Source organism: Vigna umbellata, chromosome 7 (assembly GCF_029865625.1).
Source record: "Vigna umbellata cultivar VRB3 chromosome 7, Vumbellata_1.0, whole genome shotgun sequence".
Lineage (NCBI taxonomy): Eukaryota > Viridiplantae > Streptophyta > Magnoliopsida > Fabales > Fabaceae > Vigna > Vigna umbellata.
The window spans coordinates 43,196,503-43,220,934 of NC_142171.1; the positions used below are offsets into that span (position 1 = coordinate 43,196,503).

General features: G+C 30.3%; 4 protein-coding genes across 4 annotated transcripts; 1 reads left to right on the plus strand and 3 right to left on the minus strand.

Annotated features, from left to right (window-relative positions):
* Positions 1–1,275: 1,275 nt before the first annotated feature.
* On the plus strand, positions 1,276–5,186 carry LOC124831923 (serine/threonine-protein phosphatase PP2A catalytic subunit). Its single transcript, XM_088094200.1, has 6 exons — positions 1,276–1,839; positions 3,062–3,176; positions 3,863–3,971; positions 4,046–4,123; positions 4,430–4,621; positions 4,735–5,186. Exons 1-6 carry the CDS (start codon positions 1,587–1,589, stop codon positions 4,906–4,908), a joined length of 921 nt encoding a protein of 306 aa, XP_087950326.1. The 5' UTR covers positions 1,276–1,586; the 3' UTR covers positions 4,909–5,186.
* Positions 5,187–11,053: 5,867 nt separating this feature from the next.
* On the minus strand, positions 11,054–13,399 carry LOC124834646 (structural polyprotein). The gene is made up of 4 exons (XM_047309391.2): positions 13,240–13,399; positions 12,947–13,091; positions 11,975–12,283; positions 11,054–11,320 (listed from the first exon to the last, which is right to left on the minus strand). Exons 1-4 carry the CDS (start codon positions 13,332–13,334, stop codon positions 11,201–11,203), a joined length of 669 nt encoding a protein of 222 aa, XP_047165347.1. The 5' UTR covers positions 13,335–13,399; the 3' UTR covers positions 11,054–11,200.
* A 9,179-nt stretch (positions 13,400–22,578) lies between these two features.
* Positions 22,579–23,604, minus strand: LOC148196101 (uncharacterized). Its single transcript, XM_088095368.1, has 3 exons — positions 23,531–23,604; positions 23,185–23,439; positions 22,579–23,008 (listed from the first exon to the last, which is right to left on the minus strand). Exons 1-3 carry the CDS (start codon positions 23,602–23,604, stop codon positions 22,579–22,581), a joined length of 759 nt encoding a protein of 252 aa, XP_087951494.1.
* A 92-nt stretch (positions 23,605–23,696) lies between these two features.
* LOC148196102 (uncharacterized) lies at positions 23,697–24,276 on the minus strand. The gene is made up of 2 exons (XM_088094411.1): positions 23,842–24,276; positions 23,697–23,756 (listed from the first exon to the last, which is right to left on the minus strand). Exons 1-2 carry the CDS (start codon positions 24,274–24,276, stop codon positions 23,697–23,699), a joined length of 495 nt encoding a protein of 164 aa, XP_087950537.1.
* Positions 24,277–24,432: the final 156 nt, after the last annotated feature.

A 24,432-nucleotide genomic window follows, 5' to 3' on the forward strand; every position in this document is an offset into this window, starting at 1 on the left:
TTCTGGTTTGACTTCATATATTAGTATTTTTAGAGGAAGTGAGAGTGAATATATAGGTTTTTGAGCTTTTTTTTAGAGGTACACACTTGTATACATGCTGAGTTTATAGAGGTCATTTATGCTTTGAATCATGTTTTGAGAAAGGGCTTTGGGAGGTTTTGGTTGGAAATTAATTTTCCTTTAGTTCATCATAATTGTTTGATCAACGAATGATTTCTTTCTTTGCTCTTAAAGAGAAGTGGGTGCTTGTATTTCTTTTACTCATTTAATTTAAAGTTTCTCATGTCTTTCTTGTGAAGAAAATCAATCTACTAATAAAATAGTTAATTATAAAAGTTATTTAATATTTTATCTCCATATATTTATTTAATTTTTTTCATAACAAATATATTTTATCTATATTTTTGTGAAAAATAACTTGTATCATAATTTTAATATTATTTCTCATGTTTTATATTTTATATTTTATTTTTTTAATAAATTTTCATATAGTAATAAATAATATAAAAAGTTTGGATATTAACCGCTAAAATATCAAAATTAATAATAATACCATGATGTTATTTAAAAAATAGAGTATTACATTTAATGAATTATATTTAAAGATAGACAACTTCCCATAAAAGAACTTTGAATTTCGAATTGAACCGTGTCCAACAAATATTCAATGTCAAATTAATACATTTTTTTAGTGTAACTGACATTAGTCTTACTTCGAGTTCTAATGCCAAGTATGCACTTTTGTAGTACAATAAATAACTCTCTTACCAACTAGACAGTCAAACATACTTAAATGCTCAACTGAAAAAAAAAATTAAAAAATAATTAAAACAGAAAAATAAACTATATACAGCAAACAACAAAAAATAAAAGACAACTTATATCGTCGATCAGTCACAAACATTCATGTATAATAAATGTATTATTTTTTGTGATAATTATTTTAAAACTATAATCTTGAATCGATTAATATTATAATATTTTTTATCAACATTTCATTAAACTTTAAAACATATAGGAGACAGCTACTTTAAAAATAATGCACACACGCATTCAATAATTAGTTTTTCAAAATTTGATGTCATTTCATTTGAGTTTGAGTTTCATTTTGTTAGGTTCTGGATAGCAGGCTCCCCCACCTTCGCGGCAATTTCCGCTTCCTCTCTCCCATTCAGAGATTATTAATTAAATCAATTAAAACCAAATAACATAATAAAAAAAACTAAAAAAGTGTTATTTTATTTCTTACAATTTTCTTTTTTAGGTCTCCATTGATTGCTTATTGTTTTTCTGTTTTGCACACATAAAATTGAAAAAAGAAATCTGAGGGAAACAAAGAAGAAAAGAAAAGGACAGAAACAAACAGAGAGGGCGGAACGAAATGAAATGATTAAGAGAGCAAAGAAAAAGAGCCAAAGACCATCGCCCACAAAACGGTTCGTTTTGCCCTCCTCGCTTCGCATCGGAACCCTCCCTTTCGCGAGGATCCTCCGGTCGTCGTCGCCGGCTATCCGCTCGGACTAGTCCGAACCGAACACCACCGATCTGTTAGGAACTTTGGATCTCGGATCTGACCGACCGAAACGATGCCGTCCCACGCGGATCTGGACCGGCAGATCGAGCATCTCATGGAGTGCAAGCCTCTGTCGGAGGCGGAGGTGAAGGCGCTTTGCGATCAGGCCAGGGCGATTCTCGTCGAAGAGTGGAACGTTCAACCGGTGAAGTGTCCCGTCACCGTGTGCGGCGACATTCACGGCCAGTTTTATGATCTCATCGAGCTTTTTCGGATAGGAGGACACGCTCCCGATACCAACTACCTTTTTATGGGCGATTATGTAGGTGAGTTTCCTCTGCTGAGATTCTCTCTATATTTTTTATTAATTAATTTCGTGAACTAAAATACATGTAGATAGGGCTTGATTTTTTCGTTATAGCGCGAAATGCTTTATGGTGTGTTGTAATTGAATTTATTACTATCGTGGTGTTGGATTTCGAGAATGAAATTTTTGTTTTTGATTTTATGTTACGATGCTTCTTTCGTGCTTTTGATGCCGTTTTTATCTTTTAGAGACTGAGAGTAGCGTTTTTTTTAAGATTTTTAGCTGGTATCATCGGTTTGAAAGTTAACTGCTACGGACTGATTGCTTGGTTGGGTTAATTTGAAATTTAAGTAGTTGTTCGTCACGTATATATTTTTTGGGATGTGCTGTCGGCAACTAGTTGGAATCGGTTGTTTTAAAGGTTTTCCCGTGATGTCATGGTTGTTAGATTTCTAAATGGTTAATGTTTGACGTATGTAAATTGGGAAATGCACTTAATTATCTGTGTCTGGGTTTTGTCTGGTGTGTGTAACATTGATTCCGCTGTTGAATCTGTATAAATATTGAGTTTTAAGCTTCTTATTTTGGTTATGCGCTAAATTAGGATTTTTTGAAAGTAGAATTGTTAGATGAAGCTTGTTGTTATCCTGGCCCCTTCCTGTTTTTCTGATGGAGTGATTGTTCTTGGTTTGTAATTAGAAGTGTAGTTATTGTTGTTATGGCGTTTGGTGTTTGTTACAGTGTGGAGTAGGTTGGTGCAACTGAATGCAGTGTTGAGATGTTCGTGTAAGCACTAAATATTGAATAAATTCTTGATACTTAATGTCAGAATAGTGTTGAATAACGGGCAAGTTGTTTATATAACTGTTGATGGACAATTAAAATTGAATTTTGTATGACTATGAAAGGATTTTATTGGAGTGAGTCAACAAGAATTGAAGGTCCATACTGTCTTTAATTAGCCCGTCCTTTAAACAACATTTGCTGGGAACATAAAAACTATCAGAAGTGATTGATTTGTTTGTATCAAGGTATCAACAGCGATTGTTGTTATAATAGGGAAGGATATGATGCTTGACACTTCAATATTTGAGGATGCTACAGTTGCAGATATAAAAAGCTGCCAACTATGGCAATTATCATCTTTTATTTTTTTCTCATGCTGCTTTTAATGATGTTCGGATTAGACTTTGTATATGTGGGCACTTTTCATGATGATGATACTGGCATAATTTATGCAGATCGTGGCTACTATTCAGTGGAGACTGTTACACTTTTGGTGGCCTTGAAAGTCCGTTATAGAGATAGAATTACAATCCTTAGGGGAAATCATGAGAGTCGTCAAATCACTCAAGTGTAAGAACATTTTCTTCACATCATGTGTTTGCCATAAAGCTTATTGTAATTTCTGTATGATATGTGTCATGTTTAAGCAACAATCTAGTGTATATCCTGCTCACTGTTTGAGAATAAGTTAAGGATGTGCAGTCCTTACTCTTGTATTCATTGATTTTATGAGAAATTGCTCATGGGCTTCACGTACCTCAATATTCAGTGATGGTTATCTTAGGAAAAGCAGCCTGATTTTTGTGATAATATTATGGCATTTTTTTCTTGGTATTAGGACATTATAAAATACAAATGATTCAGAATGCAAATAGATGTATTTTGTTGCTGCTGAATCTCTGTAGTCTATCATTATGATTGCATATGCTAGTATTATAGTCATTTTTGCCGTATAGAAACAGCTGTGAAGCATATGGTGACGGGATGATAAAATTATACTCAGATTGAAGTGGATCTTGTAAATGGATACAGTTGATTGTTTAAATGAAATGTTACAGCTAGTTTGTAACTTGCATCTGAAGGAATGAGTAGAGGTGAATTACACCGTCTTTATGCGTGTAAATTCATATTTATGAGTGGTTTGTGAAGGGATTTGATAGTGGAAAAAGTTTCTGTGCACAAGAAATACTAGCAATTTTACTCTAAAAATAGTTTATTTACTAACCTCGTTGTCTACATCTTTCAAATGTTTTCAGGTATGGGTTCTACGATGAATGTTTGAGAAAATATGGAAATGCTAATGTCTGGAAATTCTTTACCGACTTGTTTGATTATTTGCCTTTGACTGCCCTTATTGAGAGTCAGGTTTGAGTTAAATATGTTGCAGAATGTTTCTTTGAGAACCTTATGAGGGTTTCTAACATCCATGTATATTACAGATTTTCTGCTTGCATGGTGGTCTCTCACCATCTTTGGATACACTGGATAATATCCGGGCGTTGGATCGCATACAGGAGGTTTGTTTTTTAAATTGATATTACAAACTATTGCATTCTGGATTGATTTGTGTGGAGATCATTTTATGCAAAACATGTTAAAAATCTTTCTGAAATATGGTTTGAGAAGTACTTTAAATTGTTTAATTTTGAAATTAAACAACGTAGTTTGTAGCTCTTGTTTTTCATTGGAAATGTCTCAATCTAAGGATGTCTTGTCTTTTGTTCCGTTTTGGAATCTCATTTCTGTATCTGTCTTGTCTAATTGCACCAAGAAAATTAATTAGATTTCTTGTCTGACAAATGACAACTGTAACTGCAATGTAGGTTCCACACGAAGGACCAATGTGTGACCTATTGTGGTCTGATCCAGATGATCGCTGTGGTTGGGGAATATCTCCACGTGGTGCAGGATATACATTTGGACAGGACATAGCTACTCAGTTTAATCATACCAATGGTCTCTCCCTAATATCTAGAGCTCACCAGCTTGTCATGGAAGGATACAATTGGTGCCAGGTGCCGACTGATCTAATATTTTATTTATTACGAGTATTGTTTTCCCTTTTCAGTTTAGGGATACCCATTACATTTCTCTTTATTGATGACTATTATTTGGATGACTCTTTAAGGACAAGAATGTGGTGACTGTTTTTAGTGCACCTAATTATTGTTACCGATGTGGGAACATGGCTGCCATACTGGAAATCGGAGAGAATATGGATCAGAATTTTCTGCAGTTTGATCCAGCTCCCAGACAAATTGAGCCTGATACTACACGAAAGACTCCAGATTATTTTTTGTAACTTCATATATCCCTTTGTTTGTAGTTACTGCTTTCTGCTGTTACTGTAGATGTGTCTTTAAGGAGAGAGGAGTTTCACTCTTTAAGTGGACGGTTATCATCAACATAATTCTTTCTTTTGGAGTTTGTCTGCTGTTGCCGCTGCTGCCGTCTTATTTCGACAAACAAACAAATAGAATTGACACAATTGGTGTTGTATATTTTTATAGGAGGAAGCGGCAATAACATGGTATATTCTGTGCTGTATTTTTTTAAAATTAATTCTCAAGTTAGAGAGCAGATTTTTTAGTACTGACCATCATATTCTTTTTAGACTGTTTGATGGTGACAACTGCAGGTGTTGAATTTTTTTACATAATCCACTGATAATGTGATAACAGGGGTAGAGGGTTGAGTGGAAATGATTGCTTGGACACTCGAGGAATAGGAGGTTTTCTGGGTTTTTCCTGAGCACATTTCTATTAATAATTATAAAAACATTTCTTTATTCTTATTTTCTATTTTTAAGATTTCATGGAGAAAATTATTTCTTAACAAAATCTTAAGAATAAGAAACAGAGAATAAGTGATGTTTTCTGTAATTGTTGACGGGAACATTGACTAAAAGTAAAAGTGAAAATGGATCATACCGAAAGGACTTGTTAGTAAATCTTATTTGTTAACTGAAAATATAAAATGGCCATTGACTTGAACAATATGTTTATAATCTTTGCATTTGTGTATTTTCTAATATTTGATTGTTATCTGTACATGTTTTTATTTGATTTATTTTAAAAAAAATTTATAAAGCAAATAATTATTTTTAAGCGTTTCTAGTGCAAAATGTTTGTTAAATTTTGTTAAAAGTCATAAAATTATGGATGAAATTGATTTAATAAACATGAGATTTCCCAACTGTGTAATTTTTAATAGATTTTATTCATATTTAAAAGTGGTTTTTTTTTCTCTCAAAATAGTAAAGTTAGAGAAGTGACTTATAATGTATATGTATTTTTTTTTTATAACTAACGAGTTAGAGGGTGTGATAGGATCAGAATCTAATATGGATATCATATTATTTTTTCCATTTAATCATAATTATAAAATTGGTTTAATAATTTAGATAGTTTCCATTGAATTCTTATTTTTCAAAAATTAAAATAATTAGATTTTTATCTTTAGTTCTGAATTAACACCATAGAAGTCAATTCGTAGCTTTTTTAATCTTTTTTTTTTTAAATTAATTATTTTTATTTTTATTTTTAATTTTTCTAAGATAAAAAAATCTGTTGTGTTAAGTTATCATTTTGTTACATGGCAACGAGAATGTAACGTTGACAGTGTCAATGTCAAGTAATGTGGTATTGAATTTTTCTTAATTTAGTTTTTATATTTTATTTTATTTTAATTTAATCTTATATTTTTATTTTGTTATAATTTAGTCCTAATTTTTTTTAAAAACTAAATAATTTTATTCCTTCCCAAATTCAGATATTATTCTAATTGGATTTTAATTAGAAAATTTAAATACTTATAATTACTATTTGACTTTACGTTTTTACATTGTTGATATATGAAATGTAGTTTTGTCTTAAAAAATAAATAATTAAAAGATTAAATAAAATATAATTTTTTTCTCAAAAGGGTTAAGAGAAAGTTGTTGTAGGAATAATTTTAGAAGATTTAACTAAATGGAATAATTTTAGAAGATTTAACTAAATGGAATAATGTTTTTCAAATCTTTGTTTTTAAATTTATTTCTTTTAAGTGAATTATTAGTGAGATACATTCCAAGTTTTAATGTTTAACTCCGTAAACAATTTATGAATTGTTGAAAAAATGTCGAGACTATTTTTGTGTAGATCTCTTTCACAAAAATATTTATTATTGAAATATTAACTTTTATAGTTTGCTTGTTCATATCATTTAGGTTAAATGATTTCATTTGTTGTTTAATTTTTTAGAAAATTTTTAAATGAATTTTTTATTTTTGTTTCTGTCAAATTAGTTTTGTTTTGAAAACTTTAATGCAATTAAGTTATTTTTATTTGTATTAATAAATAAAAATGTGTTATATCGTAATTTTTTTATTTTTCTAATAAAAATATCAATTTGTAATGATTTATATACAAACTAAATTTTGTTTGAATTTGGAGACGAAAAATCTTGTTTGAATTTTGTTTAAATTTTTAAAAATTAAGACCTAAACAAAAAACTTGGAAAGACCTACTTGAGAAAAATTACCGGGAAATAGAAACTATACGAAGCATTAAACCTATAAAATTCTAAGTGTCGGATTTTCTAATTTTGTTTTAAAATTTTAATAAGTTTACTTTTCCGGTCGTTGTTATTTAATCTTTTATTTACGAATTTGTGATATTAATTTTTTTAATATTTGTTACTTTACTTCAATTTATGAAATTTCAATAAAAGAATTATAATATTTTGAAATTCATTATTTGTTTTATATTTTAATATTTTATAATGATAAAAATATAAATTAAAGCTAAATTTATTAAATTATATTAAATATATTAATATATTTTATTAATATAAATTAGATCAGATTTATCGATGCCATTGGTTCGAATTAGGACGGAGAAGAAAAGTAATTGAACTATAAATAGAACTTAATAAAAAGTAATTTATCTTAACTAAATTAAAAATTAATTCAAACTAATTAAACTGAACTATTTGTTTTAGTTGAATTATTTTTTCCAAATTAAGTAAAAATTAACTTAAGTATATAAGAAAAATTTATCTTTAAAAATTTAATTGAATTTTAACTCGTGTTGACTTGGTTAAAATTGTCCAAATTTCTTTCAGGATTAACTATATCAAATTTGATTGAATTTTAGTTAGAGTCTACTTGGTCAATAATGTTGAATTTCACCGAACTTCAATCAAGATCGACTTGATCAAATTTAAATTGTGATTAATTTGGTCAAATTTTGCAGAATTTTGACTAAAGTTGACTCAATCGAATTCAGCCTAATTTTGATCGGAGCCTACTCGATCAAATTTAACTAAATTTTAATCAGAAATAATTTGAACATATTCAACCAAATTTTGATTAAGTCGAATTAGACCAAATTTAACCAAATTTTGATTGAAACCTATTCAAACGAATTTGATTAAATTTCGACTCAAACGGAAATGACCAAATTTAGATCAAATTTTAATCCATCCAACATAATTTAATTCAACTAAATTTCGATCCAGTCCAATTATATCAAATTCTTTTAAAATTTAAACTAGGACAATTAGATCAAATTCTTTTAAAATTTGAACTAGGGGAACATGCATCACTTTTCTTTACCAATGTGTTACTATACGTTTCATTAACAAAATAATTTTAAATTAATAAAGAGTTAACTTAACCTTAACTTTAAATATTTAACTTTTTAAAATTAAACTATAAAATAATTGAGTGTTTATCATAAAAAATTTAACTTTTTAATAAAATATAATACAGTTGTTTATCAGTTCAGTTTGATTAATTATATCCGCCCTAATTATCCATTGAACTAGAATTTCAACTAAGCTAATTTTTACGACACTGCTCATCATTTTATGCAAGAAGATTAATTTTACAAATTTTGTAGATTTATAATTATAATTTTAAAAAAGTCAGAACAGAAAATTGATCAGAACTACAGAAATCCAATAAAGAAGCTGGATTATTAAAGTGATTTTCTGACAATGATGTCCTTTCCATCTCCTCGTGTCCAATCACTTTAAAATTGAAAGAGAATATATTAAACATCCTAGTTATTAGAATATTCAAATATATTATCAGTTTTTGATTTAAGAAAATGCTATTTATTTTATGTTTAATATTTATTTTGATTTTTTTTAAGTGGTCTTATCTTTTTTTTAATGTTCACAATTGTTTCATATATTTTAAAAATGGTTCAAGTTGATTTTTTTTTGCGCATATAGTTAAAGATAGTTTACGGTGTAATTGTCCTTAGCCAAAAGTGAATGGATTGTCTTGATTGTGTGGTACGCTAAGATTAATTGACTTGATAATGTATGTGAAAATGTTAAAAGTGAAAGTGATTGGGTAAAAGAAAATTGTTATGGTTCATGCAAGTTCTTCCCAAAAATGAGCAAAGTGATTGCAGACTTTTGGGTTTCCTTTTCTTATGTTTCAAATCTTGCATATTTTAGGGATTTTAGATTAGGATTTTAAATTAGGATTGATTTTTCATTTTGAGGTTCTTTTCTTTGTTTGCAATTGGGTTTCCTTTTCTTGAGTTGATTTCGCATTTTGGATTTTGGTGTTCATGATCTTGTAATTTGGGATTTTTTGTTCTTGCTTTCTCAATTTTCGAATTTGGGATTTGTGGTTTGAAGATTGTTGAATTGATTTTTAGGGTTCCTACTTTTGTGTTCTTGATTTTTCTCTACTGGTTTGATATTGCAATTTGAAGCTAGGGTTTGAATTAGGATTCTGGATTTTTGCTTGGAGGATGATGACTGCGGATTGGAGTTTGGGTTTTTTTTCTTTTTCGTTTCTGTTCTTGGACTTAAGACATTGATGGTGGTTGCAGCAGGGGAGGCACTGGTTGGGACAGCCACAGAGTGTTGCGGTGACATTGAAAGCCCCTTTTTTGGTTGATTTTCCCTTACTTAAAGTCCTGCATCTTTGTTGTATAGAGATTTTAGATGGAGATCTTCAACAAATTTTTTCTACAATGTGGAAGGGGAAAATAATTAAGGAGGCAGAAAGAGGAAATGGAAAAAAGGGGTAGAGAGTGAGAAATCAAGAGAGACTGTATCGACATGGGAAAAAAAAGTAAGCAAATTAATTTTGGTAAAATTATGGAAATTGTCACATCAAGTGCCCTGAGCTTGCCACGCAATCAATAACCGGACAACTTATTGGGCAAGAGGCAAATTACACTGTTAGCCTTTTTAACGCCATAAGTAAAAAGAGCCAACTAAAATCATTTTTACAAAATATGGGACAACTGTAAACATTTGAAAAAATGGTAGGACTACTTTAAACACTTTGACCAAACCTAAGGATCAAAATAAGTATTAAACCTTATTTTAATTTTCTTTTACTTTACTTTTTAATTTTTCATTGAAAATTCAATATATCCATTTTGTAAAATTTATAATCTTAAAAATTTAAATGACAGGAAAAAATTTAAAATCGAAATACAATTTGTAGAATTCATTTAAAAATTTATCCACCATCTGTATCCCTAAATTACCCTTAAAAGTTTTTAGCTTAATTGTTTGTAGGGTTTAAAACTATTTGAAATAGAACACTTCATTTGTACCTCATTTTTCATTCGCACTTCCTTGGTCCCATTTCGCACTTCCTTAGCCTCATTTGTATTCACAAAAATTGAATTTCAAAATTTAATAAAAAAAACAGAACACATCGTTGTATTTTGAAATTTGATAAAAAATATTCATATTTAATCAAATTCAAAAATCTGATAAACAAAAAAATTCTATAACTAAATTTTAAAATCTAGTTTCTAAAAATTCAAAATTAGATTTCACAATCCGAAAAATACTAAAATCAAATTTCAAATTCCGATTTATGAAAATCTAGAATTTGAAAATTAAAAAAAAAAACACAAAACTAAATTTTGAAATCCAAATAATCCAAAATCTTTGAAATTCAATTCCTGCAAATTCAGAATTTTGAAATTTAAGAAATTCCAAAGCATTTCAAAATTTGGAAAAATCTATAACCATTTGAAATCCAAAAAAATTCAAAACCAAATTTTAAAAAATTTTGAAACTGGATTTTGAAACCCGTGAAACATAATCTATGAAATTATAATGGGAAAAATTTAAGGGTGCAGAAGAAAAACGTGAGGTGCAGGAAGAAAGCTCCTTTGCTACACTGTTCCATTCTAACAGAAGATCAATCCAAACTCGCTTTTCTACCTCTACAATTTAATATATATATATATATATATATATATATATATATATATATATATATATATATATATATAAAAGGAATTTTTAATAGAACAGAGATTAAATTTATAAAACAAATTATTTAAGTCAATGCATATTTATTAATTTGATATAATGAATTAATATTAAAATTTTAAATTTAAATTGGAATGAACTAAATTTCGATAATAAGATTTAAGAATAAAAATATATATATATTACTTGATAGAAGAAAATATCCTAAAAATAGTCTGTTCCAATAAATTATGCTGAAAATGCAATGAATAATAACAGCGTGGTCCATCCATGAGTTGATAAGTTGAAAGAAGTTAAAGTATACTAACTATACATTAAATAATTAGAATTACAATCACTCTTGGATTTCAAAATCGAGAGTTGTTTTGACCCCTTCCAGCTACATAACCAGACATAGATGATGCTGCCTTCCTTTTTCTTAGGTATATCATTGAGCCACTCATTATTAACATAAATATTACCACCCCCTGTCACACAATAACACCATTACTTTCTTTATCATATCTACTTTAATCATCATCTTCTCACAATCATTTATAGACAAACAAAAAATCTACAAGGAAAGATAATACAACCCTTTACAAAACTCTTTCTGCTAATTTCATTTACCATCTGAGAACTAACAAACACAGGTTAACAATCTCAAACACCACACGGATGTGGCACAGTAATACTATTTTTCATTTCAATTGTATCTTAAAAGTTTTTCCATAAACACTTCTACAAGAGAAAAAAAAGGAAACAAATTATATAAGTATCTCTAACTTAAAATTAGCTTATGTACTAATTAAAAGTAAGAATCTGGAGACTTTTTACAAATTAGCTTATGCACAAACTCATCTCAACTTTTTCTTCTTATTTTTCTCTTATGGAGAAATTTATCGAATCAGACCTTAATGATGTTGTTGAAAACAGAAAGCTTTTCCAGCAGATCAAATCAAGATAATAGTGATTTGTTTTTAGCTTGTTTCGCATATTAATGTCAACACATCACAGCAACTGACAATGACAACAAAAGTTAATCCTCTAATGTGGATATATTAGTTGAACAGAATAAACTGCACAGCATATGATTTAATTTTTCCAATGAAGAAAAGAGTGAGCTAAAAGCTTAAGATTACCTCAAAATTAAGCACTGACAACTTCTCTTCATTAACTGGGGTTATACAGCTTCTATAAGTGATGTAAGCCTGGGAACTATTATCTGAAGACGATGAGTCCTCAGCTAATCTTCTATCTGATTGTGAATGAGTATACTCTCCAGTAACATATGACACTTTCTGAGATTCTGCAGTACCATCACCAATTTCTAAAGAAGACCGACCTTTTTGAGACTTTGTTTTCTTTGCATCCTTTGTTGAATCTTTAATTTCTACACATTTGAATGGGATCCGGTACCCAGTCTCACTGCACCGATATTTGCTGTCACCCTACAACTCCCCAAGAAAAGCTTGCAGATTAAAATAAAAGAGGCTATTGAAAAACAACTGAGCAAATAACATCTAATGTAGATCACATCAAGTAATAAACACACACATAAAAAGAGGGTTTCATCTTAAATCACTTCACAAAAATTCTTATGGATTAGGAAAACTCAATATTAAGAACTTGAATCTCATTTCTTTGATGAACACGAACCCATTCATTCTCTAGCCCTTTCGCATCACATCAACATTTATGTTCAGAACCAAGGCCTTGTGAACAAGCCTGTACAAAGATATAGAATTTCCTTAAATCCGTTATGTTATTGTAATCCTAAATCAACAAATAACTTAATAGAATACATCAAAAACTGTATCCGGATCAGTATACATAGGCTATTCATATATATTGCATCAACCTTCAACCTTATTAACAACGCTCGATGATCTAGCTAGTTGCAAAATGAAATGACTACACTTATACACCGTTCAATTCTCTATCAACAAATCCAGTAATAGAGCGAATCAAATACTATACCCTAAATCCAGAAATGACAACAAATAAAATCAAATACTCAGTGTCGAACCCCTGTTTATGAGAAACTCCAGTTATGTTAGAGAAAATGCAACTAGTATAAGATCACACCCCAATTTGAGGGGGGAAAAGAGAACCTTCTCAGAGTAGAGGCAGGGAACACAGGGGCCCGAAGGAGCACATTCAAAGGTAACGTTAGTTCCTGAGGGTTTTTCTTTGAAACTCAAAAGAACTCTGCGCCCAAATCCGTTTCTATGTTGAGTTTCTTCGCTGTCCCAATCCCTGCCCAGTTCAAAAAACAAACAAAAGATTCAAACTTTAAGGGAAACTAGATCAAAGCAATTTTATGGATCACCAATCAGGAACTCAAAATGCGAACTTTATACAAAACCATAGATGTCGAGAAAGAGGGGAAGAAATTGGAGCTTACGTTTGTTGCGCTAATGCGGGAAAGGGAGAAATGACGAAGAAGAAGAAAAAGAAGAAAAAGATGGGAAGAAACAATTGGGAATTTGCAAAATTCATTGCTTCCTCTCTGTCTTTCCCCTTCTCTCTTTCCCTCAATATGAAGCCAAATCTCTTTTATTCTTTCATATTAAGCCCAAATCATTCTTAATCAGAACTTCAGTTAAGTATTTACTTAAATTATGCTTTTATTTTATTTTATTTTATTTGTTGATTATCACTACACATACAAATAAACTGGATATAGATTATTTTAGTTCAATTACTCTCTCTAATATGTTTTTTATAATACTCAGTTAACTGGCTCATCATAATTAACAAAATTATGTTTATATTAATATTTTTTTCTAATACAACCTTTAATATGAATGAGACATATTTTTATTCATTTTTAAAATTTTCTTAATACCCCTCATTTTTAATATATTTGTTATGTTAAATTTTACTGGTTATTATGCATGTAAGTTAAATTTCCAAAATGCATTAAGATACCTTATTATGTGTTGAATCTTATGAAAAAAAGATCAAGCATAATGTTTAATTTGCCTTTGGAATAAAGAGCAAAATGAATAATAAATTTGAATGAAAACTTTACCACCTATAATTTCTTAGCAGAATTTTTTACTTGAGAGAGAAGTTTAGTGATTCTGGAAGAGTTACCAAGGTTCCCACAGAAATATCTCAGTACATTCACAGCTTTGTCTGGGAACTGTTTACAGCTTTGCTCAATTTGAATACACAAATCTCAATTAAAAATTTTAAATAATTCATAATAATGTAATATTTTGCTTTATATTTTAGAAATTATTGTGCTGGATAGAATGCAAGAGAACTTCATAATAATAATAATAATAATGTAGTGATATAATGAAGTGAGAGTTAAGAATGAAAAGCATATATGTCGTGGGAAAACTTTGGAATCAACAATATCTGAAGGTGATAGAAGAAACTTGTGGGGTGTAGAAAGAAAACTTCTAAACCCACATGAAACATACAACTTTATATCAGCATATGGGTATTGTGTGTGTGCAAATTGAAACTCCTTTTCAATTGGGCCAAAATAATAAGCTCGCCTAAAAAACAAGTGTTACTTATAGCTAAGAGTGTTAAGAAAACTATTTTAAACTGGAATATTAAAAAGGTGAACGAAATTGGAATACAAAAAGCTTAACAAATTTACCAAATCCAGACTGTACTATAAATTAATTTGAATAAAAAAAAAGTATATATATTTTCGTCTTTGAGTTTTTTAAAAAAATAAAATAAAAGTACGCAGATAACAATATTATCCATTCATGTATCATTTTGGGTTATATAAATAGGTTTGATGCTTACAATTACGCTGGAACATTGTTTCTAATGAAACAGATTCCTGTGTCAAAGTATTTTGCAAATTTTCCATTTGATTATACCAAACAAAAAGACAGTCTGTCTTTATCGTATCTAAATAAACTCTGTCACATTTATTTATGTCCAGTTGTATTTCGCTAATGAAATTGACGTATAAATTTATATATATATATATATATATATATATATATATATATATATATATATATATATATATATATATATATATATATATATATATATATATATATATATATATTTGTTCTTAATTTTGTCCATACTCTTTTTCAAAGAAAAGTTATATAACTAGTTAATTTTTGTAGGAAAATAGGCTTGTGATAATTAATCGAGTAAAAGTGAATTTGTTAAAAAATAGAAAACATAAATAAATTTAATATATATATATATATATATATATATATATATATATATATATATATATATATATATATAAAGTTGTACTTCAATTAAAATATAATCAATTCACAATTTATAAAGTCAATATAAATCTTATTTTATAAATTAGTATTGTGGAATTGAATTTGATTTAAATTAATTTCTTAATATAGTATCATAATTATAAGTTAAAATCTATTCTAATAAAATTTAATATTTGTTGAGTTTATTATTTTACTTATTATTAAACAATTTATTAATATTTAATCTCACCTATAAAACTTACACATTTCAAGATAATATGAGAAGTATGTTATAATGGGATGTAAATTTTATAAAATTAAGTTAAATTTACAGTTTACTTTTTAACAATATATATATATATTTATATACATAAACGAATAAATAAATCTAACAGATAATTTTGGATCGGACATACTAATTTTATATATGTTTGTTATAATTAAAGAGCAAAGGTTAAAAAAATACATGCATATTTTATTATTATCCTTATTATTATGATATAATTTTCATTATAATCATTTTCTTATTATTATTTAATATTATTTTAATTATTATCATCATTACTTATATTATTATGAATATCGTTATTATTTTTATTACTATGACACCAATTACTGCTATTTAGTCAACAAACAATAGATATAATATTAGATACGATTATTTGTTCTTATTCTTATTTTATAATGTTCTTATGTGACCCCTATCTTATTTTACCATCAAACCAGCTATAAGTAGGATAAGTACCATGCAAACTCTTTGTTTTTAATAATTTTTTTAAGAAATAAATATATCTTAACGGAAGTATTAATGTTAAAAAATAAATTTGAAATTTAATTTAACCCTATAAAATACTTTTTTATAAATTATAAATTGACTTGATTTATAATCTACTATAAACTTTTGCGTGATGGAATTGGAAAATGATTGAAAAGGCAATGTAGATGTTAAAGTGTTTACACGGGAAATGAAAATATCCGAAGCACACTGTTTGAAATCACGCCCAAAACAACACACAGAGTACACATTCTGACGGACACTTTAGCCCAAAAGGGGTGGCTTTATCTCTAATGGATGAAAAAGGTTGAAGAAAAAAATAGTATGTGAAGAAACGAAATGAAAGTAGGAAAAAAAAAGGTAAAAATAGAAGATAGAAGACAGAAGATATATAGGTAGAATAGAAGTTTGGCCACAAATTAAGTGTTTTGTGGATTGGTGCACTTGCCATGTGCATTTGGTTGGATGAATGTAGGGAAAACAAAGACAGCTCAAGAAGTTGAAGCAGAGGGAATCAATGCTTCCACTCCTTTGCTTCACTCTCTCTCCAACACAACAAGACAACATGTTTATTTTCTTTTAACCTAATTTCTTCAATTATGTTTCCAAATATGTTTCTTATTCATCCATCTAGAATGTGAATGTTTTTAAGAGTAATTAATTTTTGTTTTAGTTATGGGTTGAGATTGTCTATTTACTAAAGGTTTAATGTCTCTTTATGTTCCTATTTTCGTCCAGAATCTCAAATAGGTCCCTTTATTTTTTGGTGTCTCAATCGGGTTCTTATTTTTGTAAAATTGAATCAAATAAAGGCTTTCCGTCAAATTGATCAAATGTCATTAAGGAAGGTATTATTACGTGGCATAGTGACAATATACATGTGTAGGGAAGTTGGCATGCTGACACCCTAGTGGTCGGCCTGATGGTCGGCCACTCCGCCTGGTGGTCAGTCACTCGGCCTGGTGGTCGACCACCCACCAGGCCGACCGACCACCAAACCGAACGGTCGACCACCAGGCCGACCACCCAGCCGACTGACCGACCACCAAACCGAGTGGCCGACCACTTACCAGACCAACCGACCACCAAATCGAGTGGCCGACCACCCACCAAGGTGTCAGCATGCCACGTCAGCATGCCAACTTCCCTTATACATGTATACTATCAGCATGCCACGTAAGACCCTCCTTAACGGCGTCTTTTCAATTTGACAGCAAGTCTCTATTTGATTCAATTTTACAGAAGTAATGATCCAATTGAGACGCCGAAAAAGAAAGAGACTTATTTGAGATTCTGAACAAAAATAGGGACTTAAAAAAACATTAAACCTTTACTAAATTAGGAGTATTTTAACATTCTTCTTTCACATCTTTGGATCAAATTAAGAGGTTATCTTATCATATACCAAAATCAATAAACATCATCAAACAAATAACAGTTAATGTGTAATAAAATCAATTACTTACTTCATTAACTTAAACGTGTATTTATAAATTTTGGAATGAATTTCAGATTACTAACAATCTAATCACAACCTAACTGGTATTAATCATATTTTGGTGTAAATTAATCATCATCAAACTTAACTTTTGTTTAAAAATAACAGTTGAGTTGGTAGGATACAATCACTTGATCTTAAGTAGTTTAATGTACATTTTTAACTACATAAATAGTTTAGTTTTAAGCTACCGAAATATCACACGATATAATATATTTAGTATATAAAAATTTCACTAGTGATTTATAAAGTATTTAAATTGTGATCTAGTCATCTATTTTAATTTGTTGCATATAAACAGTAATTCTAGCTGGGAAGCTGATAGAAATTGATTTAGAGGGAAAATAGTTGAGATAGGAGAAGGTAGAAGAAGAAAGGCTAGAAGAGATAGCATTGTTGTTAGTGGGAATTGAGAAATGTGATGAACATGTTATATGTCAGAAGCTATGTTTGAGTACAAAAGTGGCACCACAAGATGGAACCCCATGTGGCCAAAGATAACTTAACTAGGCAACAACACTTTTGAACAAGAGCCAAAGATCACACAACAAAAAAAGGCCTCGTAGATTCCTACCTAACGAAGCTACACAAATTTAAGGTACCAAAGTTTGTGACACCAAGTAAACGATATCAGTGTCAATGTTCACAACTATACCAACAAAATTCACGGAAAGATTCGAAAAGATTTTTATACCACTTTGGCTACTGCCAAACAACAACCTTCATGTACGTATGTACAATTTTCTCTATATTTCGTTTTTCTTCCATCAATTGCTGTCTAATTAAACAACTTCCACTCTTTCACACCCAATAAAGAAATATTCCCACTCTACTATGCATCAAGCTGTGCTTCATGCACATGATTAAGTTAAGATAAAACATTCTAATAGTTTATATATATATTATAAAAAGAAAATAACTCTACCGTTCAAAAGAGACCTTGGAGTGCTAAATTGAATTCTTCCGTGTTCAAGGGTCAACTCTTACGTTTTATATGCATAATATGTTAAAAATTTATTAAATGTGACTCTATTTTTATATTGACTAAGAATAAAAAGGTTAAATTATATATATAAGAAAAAAAATAATCTTAATGTTTTGAATTAAAATTGATGATAATTTCTAAAATAAATTGACACATGATTTATTAATGTCAAATTTCTCGTGTGAATCTTTCTTCAAAAAAATCTTATATCAAAACCAACTAATTATTTATTTTTAATGACTAAATCTTTCTACAAACAAATGTTGAGTTGCATTAATACTTCACATGATAATACATACAAAAATGAGAAAAAAGAAAAATATGTAACTGTGAAAAGATGTGTTCATTCTTTCTAAACAACGAATAAATATTTTTTATAAGGTCTTTGAAAAAAAAAATCTTTTTTTTCTCTCATAAGTCTGTTTGCGTTAAAATAACTTTGATGTCTATTGCTGATCTCCTTAATTAATTATTTCTATTGTTTTGTTCACAATATACTGTTTAGAATGTGATTTTGATACGTTGATAAAAAAATGTATCACGTGAGAATAGTAGAAAATAAGTTCTGATATTTTAGAATGAACTTTCCTAAGAAGTTACTTAATTAAAACTAAAGATAATTAGTTTAAATAATATATTAATATAATGCATTAATTTGTTTTAAAAATCATATTTAGTTGTCGGATCTTCAAAATATTAACTTCCTAACTATTTAATTTTTATGTAACATGTTAGTGTGAATAAAGGGTTTGTATACCTTCATATTACTTAAATATTCGAATATAAACTTCATAATGTAGATTTATTTAAATTTCCCACGCCGTAATAATTTTTAGAAAAATCACGATGTTTTTACTCTTTAAATTTAATAAAGTCAAAATAAAGTAAAAAATATGTTATATAAATAATTTAAAATTAAGTTTGTTCTCAACAAAACAAACTTGCTTCATTTCTTTTTTGTAATTTTTTTTCTCAATTTTTAATTGATTTATTTTCTTATGAACACTAGTCTCATCCCCAGTTACCTATTTAACGAGTTTACTTTTTGCAATCTACAGTTATCAGATATTTTAAGTTTTATTAAGAATTTCAAATTATTTTCACAACCTTACCATACTTAAACTTCGTATTTTTATATTTTTACTTTATTTCCTTTTTTAGATTATTTTTTCGAGCTTTCTCTTTTACTTTTTATTGTGTCTGACTTTATTTTAGCATTATCATATATCATATTAATATAAAGATGTACAAGATATGATTTATAGAAAGTTTAAACCTTTTAGTTGTCCCAATTTATGTGAGGTTTTTCCATTTTGATCTCCTTCTTATTAGAATCCCCAATTGAATCCTTATAAATGGTAATTTGCATCAAATAAGTCTCTGCCGTTAAATTTCGTTAACGGGGTTAAGTTTTTGCACAAGTGGAAGGATGACGTGTTTTTTTCAGAGTTTAAACATTAAATATATAGGATTTCGGGTTCTTTACCTAGCGCCAAGTCATTTGGGTTCTTTTTTCTTTAGGATTGGGAAGGAGTTAAAGTTTGGACAATGGGGAGTGCAAAAGCAGAAGACGCAACAATGTCGATGGGTCATTCGTGTTCCTCTTCCACTTGCAATGAGTGCGGAAGAAAACATTTGCGATCTGTGAGCTCTCGTGGAGATGGAGGGTGGAACAGGAATGATGGTTCGCTGGTCTGCCATTGTGGAGAGAAGTCTGTGTTGAGGACTGCGAAAACCAGTAAGAATCGTGGCAAACAATTATGGGGTTGCCCTAGGTATAAGGTTGGAAGTGAAAATGGGGGATGCAACTACTTCAGGTGGTTCATTGATTGGGGAATTGAAGAAAGTGTTAGTTGTGAGGTGCTGGAAGAAAATGATGAGAGCTTGGTGAAGTGTTTTGAAAATGAAAGTGATAAGAAGATAGTTGGTGTGCAAAAAGTTGTGATGGGTCTTCAAAGTTGGATGAAATTTTTGGTTGGGGTTGTCAGTGTTCTATGTGTGATGAACATCATTATAATTGCAATGTTGATGGGAAGAACTTGATAATTTAGGTCTGTTTTGGTATTAGTAGTAGGGTTAATAATTTTAGTGTAGTTCTGTTTAATGTATTTATGTTTTCTGCAATGAAGATGTATCAGTTTTCTGCAATGATAATTTGGGAAAAATCAGTTTTATTGTTGTCTCTGTTTTGGTTCCATTTTGTTGTCAATAGTTGTCCTATGTGTAACATAACATGTGCATAGAAACTGTAAAACAGTTCTCAATAAAGGCTGAGTAAATAGTTCTGAATAAAACATACAACCTGTAAAACAGTTGTGAATAAAACATACAAAATACTGTATTCTTGGGACCTGAGTAAACATAACTTTAAGAGGAATTTAACTAAGGGCACAATGATGATGAATAATAAAATTTAGGGTTAAATATGTTTTTAGTCCCTAAACTATTGGTCGTTTCTGGTTTTCGTCCCTCTTTCAAAATAAGGTACAATTTGGTCCTCATTCTTTTCGAAACTTTGGTTTTAGTCATCGAAAACTAACACCGTTAAAAATGTGCTGACGTGGCTAACGGTAGACTGACACACGATTTTTTTTTTCAAGTGTTTCTCACCTTTTCTCCCCTTCTCTCTCTTCCTTCCATCTTCCACCCATCTTCCACCTTTTTTCAGCTTCTTCAAATGCCTTCCTCAGATTGCTTTCACTCTCACCAGCTAGCTTTGACATTATTTCTGGTCCATTGATCAAAAAGAAGAACGCAACAGTCTCATTAGCCACTGCTCTTGCAATCAAAGTCTTCCCAGAACCAGGTGGTCCATAAAGCAAGATTCCTTTTGGAGGCTTAACACCAATTGATTTGAAGAGCTTTTTAGATTATTGCTCTATCTTTTTCTTCTCCTATTTTTCTAATTTTAAATTTAAAAAAATATTGGCAAACATTGTAAGCTACTATACGACTTGCGACCTTTGTTGATATATAGTAATTTTACCTTGATTTTTTATGCTGAGCCAAATCATTGATCAACTTTCCTGTTTTTAGGTGGGATTGCTCCGTAGCATGTGTAGAAGTTTGAAGGTAATTAACAGTGTCAAAACAGTGGTTAAATTAAATTGAAATTCTAATTTATTTCAAAACGGTTAAAGGAAATTCTAAAACGGATTATGGTCTACGTTTGCGTATTTCTACTAGCAATTTTGATTTATTATTTAAGTTGATGAAGAATTTTGTTTTTTCACCTTAAATTTAGGTTTGTGCTTTTTATTTTTGCGACATCAGTAAGACTGTCCCTGGAATTAATGCGTAAGTCTTAAGATAAAGCCTCCCTTGTGTAATGTTAGCTGGTAAGATAAATTTTGTTGGTTGACTGGTTGTTTTCTTGCGTGCATCTGAAACTTGCTCTTCTGGTTGAAAATGTGATTTCATAATTTCTGTTAATATCTATTTTAGAATTGAAACAATAAAATTCAAATTTACTGTCCATGGAGAGTTTATCCTGATTTTCTCTGTTACAAGAATTAATTCCTGGCTTTTTCTACGGCCTACAGCATTAAATGATGCATTAAAAGAAGAAATTCAGCATTTGACATTAATGACTGGACAAGCCATTTCAAATGGAGGACACTTTGCTTCATTTGGTGGTGGGCAACAATTCTATCCCAATAATCACGCCATGTACACTCTTTTGGCTGCACAAAAGTTTCAACAACTTCAAATTCAATCCCAGAAGCAGCAGCATCAACTTCAGCAGGCGAGAGACGAGGGAGAGAGAGAGGCGAGAGAAAAGCTTGACCAGAAGATTTTACTTTTTTGTGTTTTGGGATTGAAGGAAGAGACGAGGGAGAGAGAGATGAAGAAAAGCTGATAAACTCTGACAAAAAAAAATTGTGTCAGTCTACCGTTAGCCACGTCAGCACATTTTTAACGGTGTTAGTTTTCGAGGACTAAAACCAAAGTTTCGAAAAGAATGAGAACCAAATTGTACCTTATTTTGAAAGAGGGACGAAAACCAGAAACGACCAATAGTTTAGGGACTAAAAACATATTTAGCCCTAAAATTTAATATCAAGAGAATAAAGAAAATGCATAAGCTTTGAACTGAACATTTGTATATTAATATGATTGAATAGTCATCCATTGTTCATACAAGTAGCAATATGTAGGATACTTTAGGCTATTACATACTGAAACATTAAAGCATTGTTTAAAAGACATGTTTGTAAGATGATAAACGTCAAACTTTGCCCTATTACATTTGATACTACTAAAACAGATAACAATCTTCAACTCAGAAGTGGTTCTTGTCCATCTGCTTCACCCTCAGGCAATGAACTTGGTTGTTGTCCCTCTTCCTGCACCTGGTTTCTCTTGGGGCAGTTTTTTCTGTTGTGGCCCACTTCCCTAAAAATGCCACATCTCTTCAATAATCCCCATTTTGACATTCTGGTGCTACTTTTCTTCAACTCCCATTGCTCTAACCTCCTTTTCTTCTTAGGACGACCAGGCACCTGTCTTGTTGATGGAGGCATGACATCTAGACTTTGGGTTACCTCCCAGAGGTTGTTTCCATTAATGGGATATATAATGGAGGAATAAATTTCTTCATATGTAGACTTTTTAAAGCACACAAGTATGTAGTCCTCTGGATCTATGTTGAGAAACCTCATTGCTGCCAGTGCATGTACGCAAGGTATGTCACTGATGCTCCATTTCCTGCAGGAGCATGAATATTGATCTACATCCACCACAAACGTTTCCCCACTTTGGGACACATGTCTGACTTCAAATAGCTTTTGTGCAGATCAGCTGTCAATCAATAGGTAACATTAGTTTTTTACTATCTCGGATAACATAAACAAAGATATACGTATGTCATAAATTTTGGATACCTGGGAATCCAATTCTTTGTTAGTAGTCCCTCCTTTTGTAGTCTACTCAGTATTTTTGGACAAATTGATGACTCAAATGACGTTACCCTTGACCTATTAGTGGCCCATCTCTTCATGTATAGTCTGATTTCCTCCAACATTGTAATAATTGGTTTTGTCCTCGTATTTACCAGCACACTGTTAAAGGCTTCTGACATGTTATTAACTAAAGTATCACATTGAGCTATGGTTGTGAACCTTGATCTGGACCAAAACCTTCAATAAAGATGTATGTCACACAATAAATATGTTGAGTAACAAGAAAGTAAAAGTTAAGTAAAAGTTATGTAAACCGAGAGTGTCAAACCTTGGAGGAATAGCTAACAAGTGTCGAAAAGCATCTTGGTTAACCTCTTTGATACATCTCATCTTGTTCTCCATATTTTGTGGGTGGGCTCCTATATCTGCCCTCCACATAAGCTTTTTCAGGTTCTTTCCAGGGAATTTCTTCCTGAAGTTGGCATATAAATGCCTTACACAAAATCTTTGTGCAACTCTAGGAACAACATCTTGTACTGCTTGTAACAAACCCTCTGAATGAAGAATAAAAATGGTGAGATGGTATTGATTTGAATAAATTTGCATAAGATAGAAGTCAATAATTATAATGGAAGTTACCTTCTGTTGATCTGATATGATTGTAAGTGAAGAACACACCTCAGGTCCACCAAGGTCTTCAATCAATAGCTCCATAAACCAAGTCCAAGTCTCCTTGTTCTCAACTTCTACGATTGCATACGACAGTGGCAACATTTGGTCGTTTGCATCACGAGCCACAGCAGTTAATAGCTCACCACGATGTCTGCCTTTCAAAAAGGCTCCATCAAGGCCAATGATTGGCCTGCATGAGACAAAGCTATCTTTGCATGCCTTTAGGCATGCATAAAACCTCTTGAAGATTGATTTCCCATCATATGACTCAACTTTCACCTTGATTGTGGACTCGGGATTTCTTCCTAATAACTCATGAGCATAATCATAAATTCTACTATACTGCTTACTGAAGGACCCAGCCACTTCGTCTGATACATAGGCTTTGGCCCTGTAAGCCATGTTCTTAGAAATTTCTATATTCCATTTCCAAGTAATTTTATCTCTAATATCAACTCCCTTTACATTATGATTCTCTCTCGGTGTTTTTTCCAATTTTATACTAAGCCATTTTGCATTGAATACTCGCAACTTGTGTTCCCTACTGCATGTATGCCT